The 12,520-nt window shown below is 45.3% G+C and overlaps 1 protein-coding gene across 1 annotated transcript in view; it reads left to right on the top strand.

Moving 5' to 3' along the window:
- LOC119945369 (C-C chemokine receptor type 3-like) overlaps positions 1-11,454 on the top strand; it is a 43,567-nt gene extending 32,113 nt beyond the window's left edge. The window contains exon 2 of the mRNA XM_038766410.1: positions 10,350-11,454. Coding sequence (XP_038622338.1) covers positions 10,361-11,428 — 1,068 coding nt within the window. The 5' untranslated portion in view covers positions 10,350-10,360 and the 3' untranslated portion in view covers positions 11,429-11,454. The remainder of the gene's footprint in view (positions 1-10,349) is intronic.
- Positions 11,455-12,520: the final 1,066 nt, after the last annotated feature.

Raw genomic sequence — 12,520 nt, 5'->3', positions numbered from 1 at the left:
CCTTGGGGATATGGAAAAGAAAAATCATAGAGTGAGGAAAGAGAAGGGCCCCACATGGGACAAGGACTGTGTCCAACCTGACTAGCTTTTATCTGCCCCGGCACTTAATATAGTGCCTGGCACATAGTAAAAGCTTAACAAATACCGCAAAAAAGAGATTATATGGGAGGGAAATCGGTCTAATAATAATAATAACAATGATGATGGCATTTGTTAAGCGTTTACTATGTGCGAAGCACTGTTCTAAGTGCTGGGGAGGATACAAGGTGATCAGGTTATCCCACGGAGGGCACACGGTCTTAATCCCCAATTTACAGATGAGGTAACTGAGGCACAGAGAAGTTAAATGACGTCCCCAAGGTCAAACGGCTGGCAAGCAGCAGAGTCAGGATTAGAACCCACGACCTCTCTAACTCCCAAGCCCGGGTTCTTTCCACTAAGGCACGCTGGTTCTCGATCAAACAATCAATTGATTGTTTGAACTAATGAGATCAAACAGTCGATTGATTGTTTGAGCTAATGAGAAGACTGGTGGCAGGAAAGAGAGAATGTGGATACCCCCAGATTCACAATTGACCACTGTATCAGTTCTTCTGGTCCATGGCTAATAATAATAATAATGATGGTATTTGTTAAGCGCTTACTATGTGCCAAGCACTGTTCTAAGCTCTGGGGTGGATACAAGGTGATCAGGTTGTCCCACGTGGGGCTCACGGTCTTAATCCCCATTTTACAGATGAGGGAACTGAGGCACAGAGAAGTGAAGTGACTTGCCCAAGTTCAAATGGCTGACAAGCGGTGGAGTCGGGATTAGAACCCACGACCTCTGACTCCCAAGCCCGGGTTCTTTCCACTAAGGCATGCTGGTTCTCTCCCAGTATTGTACATAATGGGACTTTGGTTTAGAATGGAGTTGAGTTTGAGAGAAAATTTAGGCTGCCTGATGATGGATCTTGAATTGCTCATTGTATTTTCTCTAGAGAAGCAGCATGGCTCAGTGGAAAGAGCCCGGGCTTGGGAGTCAGAGGTCGTGGGTTCAAATCCCATCTCCACCGCTTGTCAGCTGTGTGACTTTGGGCAAGTCACTTCACTTCTCTGTGCCTCAGTTACCTCATCTGTGAAATGGGGATGAAGACTGTGAGCCCCCCGTGGGACAACCTGATCACCTTGTATCTATCCCAGAGCTTAGAACAGTGCTTGGCACATAGTAAGCACTTAACAAATACCATTATCATTATTATTATTATTATTATTATTATTATTATCAGCCATGGACCAGAAAAACAGGTACAGTGGTCATTTGTGAATCTGGGGTAGCCACATTCTCTCTTTCGTGCCACCAGTTTACTCATTAGCTCAAACAATCAATCGCTTGTATTTATTGGTGCTTAATGTATGCTGAACACTGCAGTAAACACTTGGGAGAGTACAATACAATACAATTCATTTCTTTTAGACCCTTGTTTGGCAGTTCTCAGTAATTTCTATACAAAAGATGTCACTAACATTTGAAGTCCCTAATCTTGCTGGAACCTCATCCTGTCCTCATAAAGAATCAAAGTTTGATAGACCATTGTCTTTCCACATTAATGGAAAGATAGTAATCAAACAATCATATTTATCAATCAATCAGTCAATCAATCATATTTATTGAGCGCTTACTGTGTGCAGAGCACTGTACTAAGCACTTGGGAAGTACAAGTTGGCAACATATAGAGACGGTGCCTACCCAGCAGTGGGCTCACAGTCTATTGAACTCTTATTGTACACAGACCACTGTTCTAAGCACTTGGGAGAGTACAGTCTAACAGAATTGATAGACACGTTCCTTTCCCACAGAGAGTTTACGTGGTTTTCTAATTCTTTTACTGCCTAACTTAAATTTTTTGGTCTCTTTCTTAACATCCTCCCCATCCCACTCTCCTTCTGGCACAGGAAATATTGGATTTCCACATGTAAAAACACCTGAAAGTAAATCTTAGAGAAGCTTGACCTAGCAATAATATATGCTCCCACAAAAATGTACTCATATCTCATCTATAAATGTCTATTACTTAACTTGTTCTGAACTCACTGTGTAAATGGAAAGGAAGGAAATAAGAATGTGTAATAATAATAATAATAATGTTGCTACTTGTTAAGCGCTTACTATGTGCCAAGCACTGTTCAAAGCGCTGGGAGGGATACAAGGTAATCAGGTTGTCTCACGTGGAGCTCACAGTCTTAATCCCCATTTTACAGATGAGGGAACTGAGGCACAGAGAGGTGAAGTGACTTGCCCAAAGTCCCACAGCTGACAAGCAGTGGAGCCGGGATGGGAACGCACGACCTCTGACTCCCAAACCCGGGCTCTTCCACTGAGCCACACGGCTTTTCCCTGTGGGCAGGGAATGTGTTCTGTACTTCCAATGCTCATTCCCAAGCACTTTGTACAGTGTATTGCATCCAGCGGATGTTCAGTATTATTATTATTAACATCTTAAACATGCATATCTCATTTCTTATTGAAATCTCAAAGTTCTCTAAATCTGAATAGCACTATAAATTCTGTAAATCTGACTATTACAAATGGCGAAATTTGACCAAATGGCCAAAGGTCATTTCTTAAAATTCAGTAGCAGAGCGAGATACTAATCCATGTCTCTTGTTGAAGTCATCAGTTGAACTTGTGAAAATACCATTAAATCATGTAATTTTATCCCTTCCATCATCATCATCATCAATCGTATTTATTGAGCGCTTACTATGTGCAGAGCACTGTACTAAGCGCTTGGGAAGTACAAATTGGCAACATATAGAGACAGTCCCTACCCAACAGTGGGCTCACAGTCTAAAAGGGGGAGACAGAGAACAAAACCAAACATACTAACAAAATAAAATAAATAGAATAGATATGTACAAATAAAATAAATAAATAAATAAATAAATAGAGTAATAAATATGTACAAACATATATACATATATACAGGTGCTGTGGGGAAGGGAAGGAGGTAAGATGGGGGGGATGGAGAGGGGGACAAGGGAGAGAGGAAGGAAGGGGCTCAGTCTGGGAAGGCCTCCTGGAGGAGGTGAGCTCTCAGCAGGGCCTTGAAGGGAGGAAGAGAGCTAGCTTGGCGGATGGGCAGAGGGAGGGCATTCCAGGCCCGGGGGAGGACGTGGGCCGGGGGTCGATGGCGGGACAGGCGAGAGCGAGGTACGGTGAGGAGATCAGTGGTGGAGGAGCGGAGGGTGCGGACTGGGCTGTAGAAGGAGAGAAGGGAGGTGAGGTAGGAGGGGGCTAGGGGATGGACAGCCTTGAAGCCCAGGGTGAGGAGTTTCTGCCTGATGCACAGATTGATTGGTAGCCACTGGAGATTTTTGAGGAGGGGAGTGATATGCCCAGAGCGTTTCTGGACAAAGATAATCCGGGCAGCAGCATGAAGTATGGATTGAAGTGGAGAGAGACACGAGGATGGGAGATCAGAGAGAAGGCTGATGCAGTAGTCCAGACGGGATAGGATGAGAGGTTGAATGAGCAGGGTAGCGGTTGGGATGGAGAGGAAAGGGCAGATCTTGGCAATGTTGTGGAGCTGAGACCGGCAGGTTTTGGTCACGGCTTGGATGTGAGGGGTGAATGAGAGAGCGGAGTCGAGGATGACACCAAGGTTGCGGGCTTGTGAGACGGGAAGGATGGTAGTGCCGTCAACAGAGATGGGAAAGTCAGGGAGAGGGCAGGGTTTGGGAGGGAAGACAAGGAGTTCGGTCTTCGACATGTTGAGCTTTAGGTGGCGGGCAGACATCCAAATGGAGATGTCCTGAAGGCAGGAGGAGATGCGAGCCTGGAGAGAGGGGGAGAGAGCAGGGGCAGAGATGTAGATCTGGGTGTCATCAGCGTAGAGATGATAGTTGAAGCTGTGGGAGCGAATGAGGTCACCAAGGGAGTGCGTGTAGATCGAGAACAGAAGGGGACCAAGCACTGAACCTTGGGGAACCCCCCCAGTAAGAGGATGGGAGGGGGAGGAGGAGCCTGCAAAAGAGACTGAGAAAGAACCACCGGAGAGGTAAGAGGAGAACCAGGAGAGGACGGAGTCTGTGAAGCCAAGGTCAGATAGCGTGTTGAGAAGAAGGAGGTGGTCCACAGTGTCAAAGGCAGCTGAGAGGTCGAGGAGGATTAGGACAGAGTAGGAGCCGTTGGATTTGGCAAGCAGGAGGTCATTGGTGACCTTTGAGAGGGCAGTTTCCGTGGAATGTAGGGGACGGAAGCCAGACTGGAGGGGGTCGAGGAGAGAGTTGTTGTTGAGGAATTCTAGGCAGCGAGTGTAGACAACTTGTTCAAGGAGTTTGGAAAGGAATGGTAGGAGGGATATTGGACGATGACTAGAAGGTGAGGTGGGGTCAAGAGAGGGGTTTTTTTAGGATGGGAGAGACATGGGCATGTTTGAAGGCAGAGGGGAAGGAACCAGTGGAGAGTGAGCGGTTGAAGATGGAAGTTAAGGAGGGGAGAAGGGATGGAGCGAGAGATTTCATGAGATGAGAGGGAATGGGGTCAGAAGCACAGGTGGCTGGAGTAGCACTTGAGAGGAGGGAGGAGAGCTCCTCTGAGGACACTGCTGGGAAGGATGGGAGAGTAGCAGAGAGTGTTGAGAGCCGGGGGGATGGAGAAAGGGGGGAAGAGACTTTGGAGAGGTCGGACCTGATGGATTGAATTTTGTTAATGAAGTAGGAGGCCAGATCGTTGCGGGTGAGGGAAGGAGGAGGGGGAGGAACCGGGGGCCTGAGAAGGGAGTTGAGTGTACGGAAGAGCTGGCGGGGGTGATGGGCATGGGTGTCAATAAGGGAGGAGAAATAGTTTTGTCTGGCAGAGGAGAGGGCTGAGTTAAGGCAGGAAAGGATAAACTTGAAGTGAACGAGGTTGGCATGGCGTTTAGACTTTCACCAGCAGCGTTCGGCAGCTCGAGCATAAGAGTGAAGGAGGCGGACAGTGGCAGTGATCCAGGGCTGTGGGTTAGTGGTGCGAGAGCAGCGAAGGGAAAGGGGAGTGAGTGAGTCTAGTCTTCCATCACACGGCACTTCTCATAGCCAAGTTTGGATGTTTCTATTAGAACAGTCTCTTCCCTGAAGAGAACTACGTTAGTCAACACCTCTAACCCCTACTGAAGTTCCAATAACTGCAAACCTAATAATGATAATAATAATAATAATGGTATGTGTTAAGCACTTACAATGTGCCGGGAACTGTACTAAGTGCTAGGGTGGATATAAGCAAATCGGGTTGGACAGTCCCTGTCCCACATGGGGTTCACGGTCTTAATCCCCATTGTACAGATGAGTGAACTGAGGCCCAGGGAAGTGAAGGGACTTGTCCAAGGTCACGCAGCAGACAAGCGGTGGAGCCGGGATTAGAATCCATGACCTTCTGATTCCCGGGCCTGTGCTCTAGCCACTAAGCCAAACTGCTTTTGCAGCAGGTACCACTCATAATAACTGAGACCCAATTAGCAAAAAGAAGAATTTCATCATGGTACGTCAGTGTTTTTTCAAGCTTGCAAAACCGGGAAGTGTTTCAACCACCTTGACAATGTCTAAGATCTAAAGTTGACTCTGCTCCAGTGACGCCAAGAAGTCTTTGGAACACGAAGATTTCTGTAAGTCGGTGAGATTCGGCTTTTCTTTTATTCCACAGCCTGTTGAAACTCCAAGGTGGGTCAGAAGGTCTTATGTGTTTTTTTTTAATGGCATTTATTAAGCACCTACTATGTGCAATGCACTGTTTTAAGCGCTGGGGAGTTTGCCTTGGACCCGGTTAAAGGCTTATTCTTTTTTTAATGGCATTTATTAAGTGCTTACTATGTGCAAAGCACTGTTCTAAGCGCTGTTCCCCCCTCATCCTTGAAGGAAGAAAGGCAGGGAATCTCCTGGAGTTGAGGTGCATGAAAGGAGTGTCCCTGAAGGGGGTTGTAAATTCCTCAGTAGGTTGGGGGAGTTTCTCATGTGTTGGGGGAGTTTGCCTTGATCCTGGTTAAAGTCTTATTCTTGTCATCCTTGGAGGAAGAAATACCATCACCATCATCAAAGGCAGGGAATCTCCTGGAGTTGAGGTGCATGAAAGGAGTGTCCTGGAAGGGAGTTGTAAATTCCTTAGTAGGTTGTAGCTACAGACTGTGAAGTCTGAAGTTGGAGAGAAGAAACCTGGGAAATTCTCCTTTTCCCATTTCCCTCCTTCACCTTCATTCTCTTCCTTCTCCCTCCCCTTTCACTCTTTAGTAGCTATTCTCAGAATTCTTTCCTTCACCTCTTACTCCCCTCCTATCCTCCAACCCGGAACTTGTCATTTGGCAGATTCTCAGTTTTAAATATAAAGGTGCTTTCCCTTTTCCCTTTGCTTTTTCCTTCAGAATTGTACTACCTATGAAGTGTGGTCACCAATATTAGGGACTGAATGTTTTAAAATGGAGTGCGTGTGGCTAACATTGATTAAAAATGTTTATTTTTGAGGTCTTCTTATCATGGTAGCTTTATCCCTTCTGTTTTTGTAGATTAGAAGCCACAAGATTCAAGCCCTTTATATTTAATAGTCATGTTTATAATAATAATAATAATAATAATAATAATAATAATAATAATAATGGCATTTATTAAGCACTTACTATGTGCAAAGCACTGTTCTAAGTGCTGGGGAGGTTACAAGGTGATCAGGTTCATTCATTCATTCAATCGTATTTATTGAGCGCTTACTGTGTGCAGAGCACTGTACTAAGCACTTGAAGTTGGCAACATCTAGAGACGGTCCCTACCCAACAGCGGGCTCACAGTCTAGAAGGGGGAGACAGACAACAAAACAAAACATATTAACAAAATAAAATAAATATGGCCAAATAAAATAAATAAATAGATAGAGTAATTGTCCCACGGGGGGCTCACAGTCTTAATCCTCATTTTACAGATGAGGTAACTGAGGCCCAGAGAAGTGAAGTGACTTGCTCAAAGTCACACGGCTGACAACTGGCAGAGCCGGGATTTGAACTCATGCCCTTTGACTCCAAAGCCTGTACTCTTTCCACTGAGCCACACATATCCAACAGACAATTACTCTCCCCACCTTCACTTATCTGTAAAATGGGGATTAAGACTGTGAGCCCCATGTGGGACAAGGACTGTCCAACCTGATTTGCTTGTATCGACCCTAGCGCTTAGTACAGTGCCTGGCACACTGTAAGTGCTTAACACATACCGCTATTATTATTATTGTTAGGTTTGCAATTATTGGAACTTTAGTGGGGGTTAAAAGCATTTCTAGTCTTTTTGACAGCATCTTCACGTTTTCTGAGAAACTGTTATCTTTGTAAGCATCTGATCAAAACCCTAGCACTTCTCCGGCATTGTTTCCACTGCCAATAGCACAAAAATCTGCTTACCTTGAGATAAAACTTCTTTAACAGAGATGCTAACAGCCCGATTCTCCGTACTACCCACATGATAGGAATAGACGAGGAAACAAGGTAGTATAAAATGGTTATGCCAAAGTGGAAAATCCCTCCGCATAGCAGGTTTTGTTTGTGGCAATAGAAGTAGCAGTAATTATAGTAGTAGTAGTAGTAGTAATATCAGTAGCAGCTGCAGTAGAAGTAGTAGTGGAGTGGTTAACAACAGTAGCCATAGTGTAATAGTGGTAACTATCATAATATTGAGTGCCAGCTGTGTGACTGAACTAAGCCCTTGGAAAAGTATAACAGAAGCACAGATCACAGCCTCTGTCCAAGAAGAGCTCACACTCTAATAGGAAAGACAGATGTAATAACGAAAATAACAATAATAAAAGTAGTATTTGTTAAGTGCTTATCATGTGCCAAGCACCGTACCAAGTGCTTGGGTAGGTACAAGAAAATCAGGCCCCACATGGGGCTGAAGGGAGAACAGGTATTGATTGAATCCCCATTTTGCAGGTGAGGGAACTAAGGCACAGAGAAGTGAAGTGACTTGCCCAGGGGCACACAGCAGACAAGTGGCAGAGCCAGGATTAGAACTCAGGTCCTCTGACTTTCAGGCCAGTGCTCCTTCCACCTATGCTTCTCAAAATATTTACAAGCAGGCAGATCAACAGGACGGCAATGAATAAAGGGTCATTGCTGGGATATGTTGGAATGGGCTGGGGGGAGGACTGTTATAGGAGTCAGAGCAGCTATAAGGGGTAACTAGAAGAGGCAATGTATTATGCCCCCTTCCATGGCATTATTGGGCCACTGTTGCCCTAGAAAGTCTCCTTGAAGTCTGAGTTAAAGATCTATTGCATATACAATTAGAGGTGGTTTTCATTCTCCTGTTAGCCCGGCGGTCTCCCCAATGCCTCTGTTAGCAGCTGCGGTACTCTGCCTCTGGTGTGGTCTCCCTTTGGTTTTGGGCTATGACCCACTTCTCAAGGTTGGGCCTCCCTGTAGTTAATAATAATAATCGTGGTATTTGTTAAGCACTTACTATGTGGCAAGCGCTGTACTAAGCAATGGAATAGACACAAGATAATCAGGTCACACATGGGGCTCACAGTCTAAGTCGGAGGGAGAACAGGTATCGAATCTCCATTTCTCAGATGAGGGAACTGAGGCACAGGGAAGTTGAATGACTTGCCCAAGGTCGCACAGCAGACTAGTGGCAGAGGCAGGATTAGAACTCAGGTCCTCTAGCTCCCAGGCCCGAGTCTTTGTCACTTGGCCATGCTGTTTCCCTTTCCCTGGAAGCTAGCGCTACTGAAAATTAGAATCTGCCAGTCACGGATTCAAGTACAGGACTGGGTGTCATCCGTTGCCAACTGTAGAATTTCCAATGGTTTTTAAACATCAATTTGTAAGGTTTGAAAAGAAGAGCTAGCACTGAAATATGTTAGTTCTTTTTAGAAGTTGTCTCGCAGGATCCTACTCAAAACCCATCTCCCCTATACACAGTCTTCCTTGACTAACCTCCTGCTACTTAGTCATACCCATCCCACCAGCACTTATGCGCTTATAAGTAAATCTATGTGTATATTTCATATTGGTTGTTTGTCTTTCTGCATTAGACTACAAGCTTTTTGAGAGTAGGAATATCTTTTGTACTAGCTTTCCAGTGCCTAGTATGCCCCCTCCTTCCTCTCCCCCTCCTCCCCCTCTCCATCCCCCCCGCCTTACCTCCTTCCCTTCCCCACAGCACCTGTATATATGTATATATGTTTGTACGTATTTATTACTCTATTTATTTATTTTACTTGTACATATCTATTCTATTTATTTTATTTTGTTAATATGTTTTGTTTTGTTCTCTGTCTCCCCCCTTCTAGACTGTGAGCACACTGTTGGGTAGGGACCGTCTCTATATGTTGCCAACTTGGACTTCCCAAGCGCTTAGTACAGTGCTCTGCACACAGTAAGTGCTCAATAAATATGATTGATTGATTGATTGATTGATTCTAGACTGTGAGCCCACTGTTGGGTAGGGACCATCTCTATATGTTGCCAACTTGTACTTCCCAAGCACTTAGTTCAGTGCTCTGCACACAGTAAGTGCTCAATAAATATGATTGATTGATTCGTTGCCCAGAACAGTCAGTGACCTTTACTACTCCTGGACAGTTCCTTAGAGAACATAATGTGAAGAGGCTCCTCGATTTAAAAAGAAATATTTCACGATTTCATGTCCTCTACCACCAAATCACAATTTGAGAAATAACTATTTGCTACATTTTTGCAATCCTCATCCTGTTGGGAAAGGAATTCTAAATGAATTCTGCCAAATCATCATAATCAACATGAAGCCCTCCGACACGATCCGTCCAGGACCCCTAGGTCGACTGTAGGGAGGATGGAGAAAGGGAATGGAAGGAGGAGGCCAAGTCGAGAATGTTGTGTGGCCTCTGGAAAACAGAAGTGAGAAAACCAGACTTGGGAATAGGAGTGAGAGGTGAGCCAGAGTCTGGTGATGAGGGTGGTTTGTGGAGAGCTGAAACAGGCCAGAGCTGCAATGGGGAGGAAGCCTGAGTTCAGGGATGTGACCGAGAAGAGAGCTGGCCTGGATTCCTGAAGGGAAGCGACTCAAGGTTGAGACGCCGAGTGAGTGAAGGTCGATCGAACAGCTATCAACATCAAGCTGGAACCGTTGGAGGAGGGCGGGGGAAAGCGAGGGAGCTAAGGAAGTTGGACAGGATGGAGGGAGCCGGAAAACGGAGAGAGAGGCTGAGGGAAAGCCGACGAGGAAAAGGTTGACACTAAGAATCTGTAGGTTTTTTCAATTGGGTCTTAGCCTGTCTTACAAAATGGTCCAGGTTTATGCACAGTGTTTCTCCATTCTGTATTAGTGCAGGATACATTTATCTGGAGGCAATGAGACCTTTTTTTTATTCACAGGATTGGACAAGATGGAAAATTCAACGGTGGAAATGGATTACGACACAACAACCGAATTCGACTACGGCACTTCGGCCCCGTGCCAAAAGTATAATGTCAAAGCTCTGGCAGCTCAGTTACTGCCCCCGCTGTACTCCCTGGTGTTTATAGTGGGGCTGGTGGGCAACGTCGTGGTCGTGCTGATCCTCATTAAATACAGGAGGCTCAGAATCGTGACCAACATCTACCTCCTCAACTTGGCGTTTTCCGATTTGCTTTTCCTTTTCACCCTTCCATTTTGGATTCACACTGAAGTGAAAAGCGAGTGGGTCTTTGGAAATTCCATGTGCAAATTCGTTTCTGGGCTCTATCACATGGGCCTCTACAGCGAGATCTTCTTTATAGTCCTCTTGACCATCGATCGGTACCTGGCCATCGTCCACGTCGTGTTCGCTTTACAAGTCAGGACGGTCACCTTCGGCATTGTGACAAGTGCCATCACCTGGGTATTGGCAGGGTTGGTGGCCCTCCCTTCATTCATCTTCAGCGCATCTCAGAAGAGCCTCGAGAATCACGTATGCAGCTCAGTTTACCCTGATGACAACGCAGAGAAGTGGAAGCATTTCCGGACCCTAAAAATGAACCTCTTGGGGCTTGCTTTCCCTATGCTTGTTATGATTGTCTGTTATGCAAGAATTATAAAAAAGCTGCTGAGTTGCCGGAATGACAAAAAGTATAAGGCAGTGCAGCTGATTTTTGTAATAATGATAGTCTTCTTCCTTTTCTGGACCCCCTTCAACCTTGTTCTCCTCCTGAGTAATTTTCAAATGTTCTTCTTTGAGGGTGAGTGTGAGAAAAGCAAGCAACTGGATATAGCAATGCAGGTGACGGAAGTGATCGCCTTTATCCACTGCTGTGCCAACCCCTTGATCTACGCCTTTGTTGGCGAGCGGTTTCGGAAATATCTCCGTCACTTCTTCCGAATGCACATTGCTGTGAAGCTGGGTAAACATATTCCTCTCTTCTCTTGCGAGAAACTGGAACGAGTGAGCTCAGTGACTCCATCAACAGGGGAGCAGGATTTGTCAGGTGGGTTTTAGACAGGTGACACAACCTCAGCCGCAACCTGAAGAGTAATAATGATGAGATGATTGTGGTATTTTTTAAATGCTTACTATATGCCACGTTTTGTAGTAAATACTGAGTTAGATACAATTCATTCATTCAATCATATTTATTGAGCGCTTACTGTGTGCAGAGCGCTGTACTAAGCACTTGGGAAGGACAAGTTGGCAACATATAGAGACGGTCCCTACCCAACAGCGGGCTCACAGTCTACAAGATAATAAGATCGGACACAGTCCCTGTCCCACAAGGAACTCACAGTCTAAGTAGGAGGGAGAACAGGTATTTCATTCCTATTTTACAAATGAGGAAGCTGAGACAAAGGGAATTATTAATAATAATAATAATTGTGATATTTGTTAAGTTCTTACTATGTGCCAAGCACTGGCGTAGAGACAAACAGATTGGGTTGGACACAGTCCCTGTCCCACATGGGACTCACAGTCTCCAGCCCCGTTCTACAGATGAGATCACTGAGACACAGAGACGTGAAGTGACTTACCTCAGGTCACACAGCAGGGAAGTGGCTGGAGCCAAGATTAGAATCCGGGTCCTTTGATTCCCAGGCCCACGCTCATTCCACTAGGTCAGGAAATGTGCTGGACATTGCAGCCCACAAAACTGTGATGTGGTAAGCCGTTCTCCTCCCCCGGCAGACTCGCCACCCAGTGCCATTTTTGGAGGAAAATGAAATGCACAAAATCAGGAAGCAAGCACCAAATGGGTCATATGTCCTTGTAAATCATGACCATTACAGCATATATTGACCACCTTCTGCGGGGGGAACACCATTCCAGGAGCTTGGGAACTTGCAATACAAAGAAAAGAGCTTACAGTAAGATCAAGTTGCATAGATGTCATAAGTCAGCGCTTAGTACAGTGCTTAGCACATAGTAAGTGCTAAGTAAATGCCATAAAAAAAGTAAGAGAAAAAACGTTAATATTAGATGTAGATTGCTTTTCCTTTTTATCATTAGGCCCTTGAGGGAAGGGACTGTGTCTTCTATGTTTATTGTACATTTCCACATTAGACTGTGAGCCCACTGTTGGGTAGGGACTGTCTCTAT

The sequence above is a fragment of the Tachyglossus aculeatus genome, chromosome 2, assembly GCF_015852505.1.
Source record: "Tachyglossus aculeatus isolate mTacAcu1 chromosome 2, mTacAcu1.pri, whole genome shotgun sequence".
NCBI classification, from domain to species: Eukaryota; Metazoa; Chordata; class Mammalia; order Monotremata; family Tachyglossidae; genus Tachyglossus; species Tachyglossus aculeatus.
This window is presented reverse-complemented; position numbering and strand designations above follow the sequence as displayed.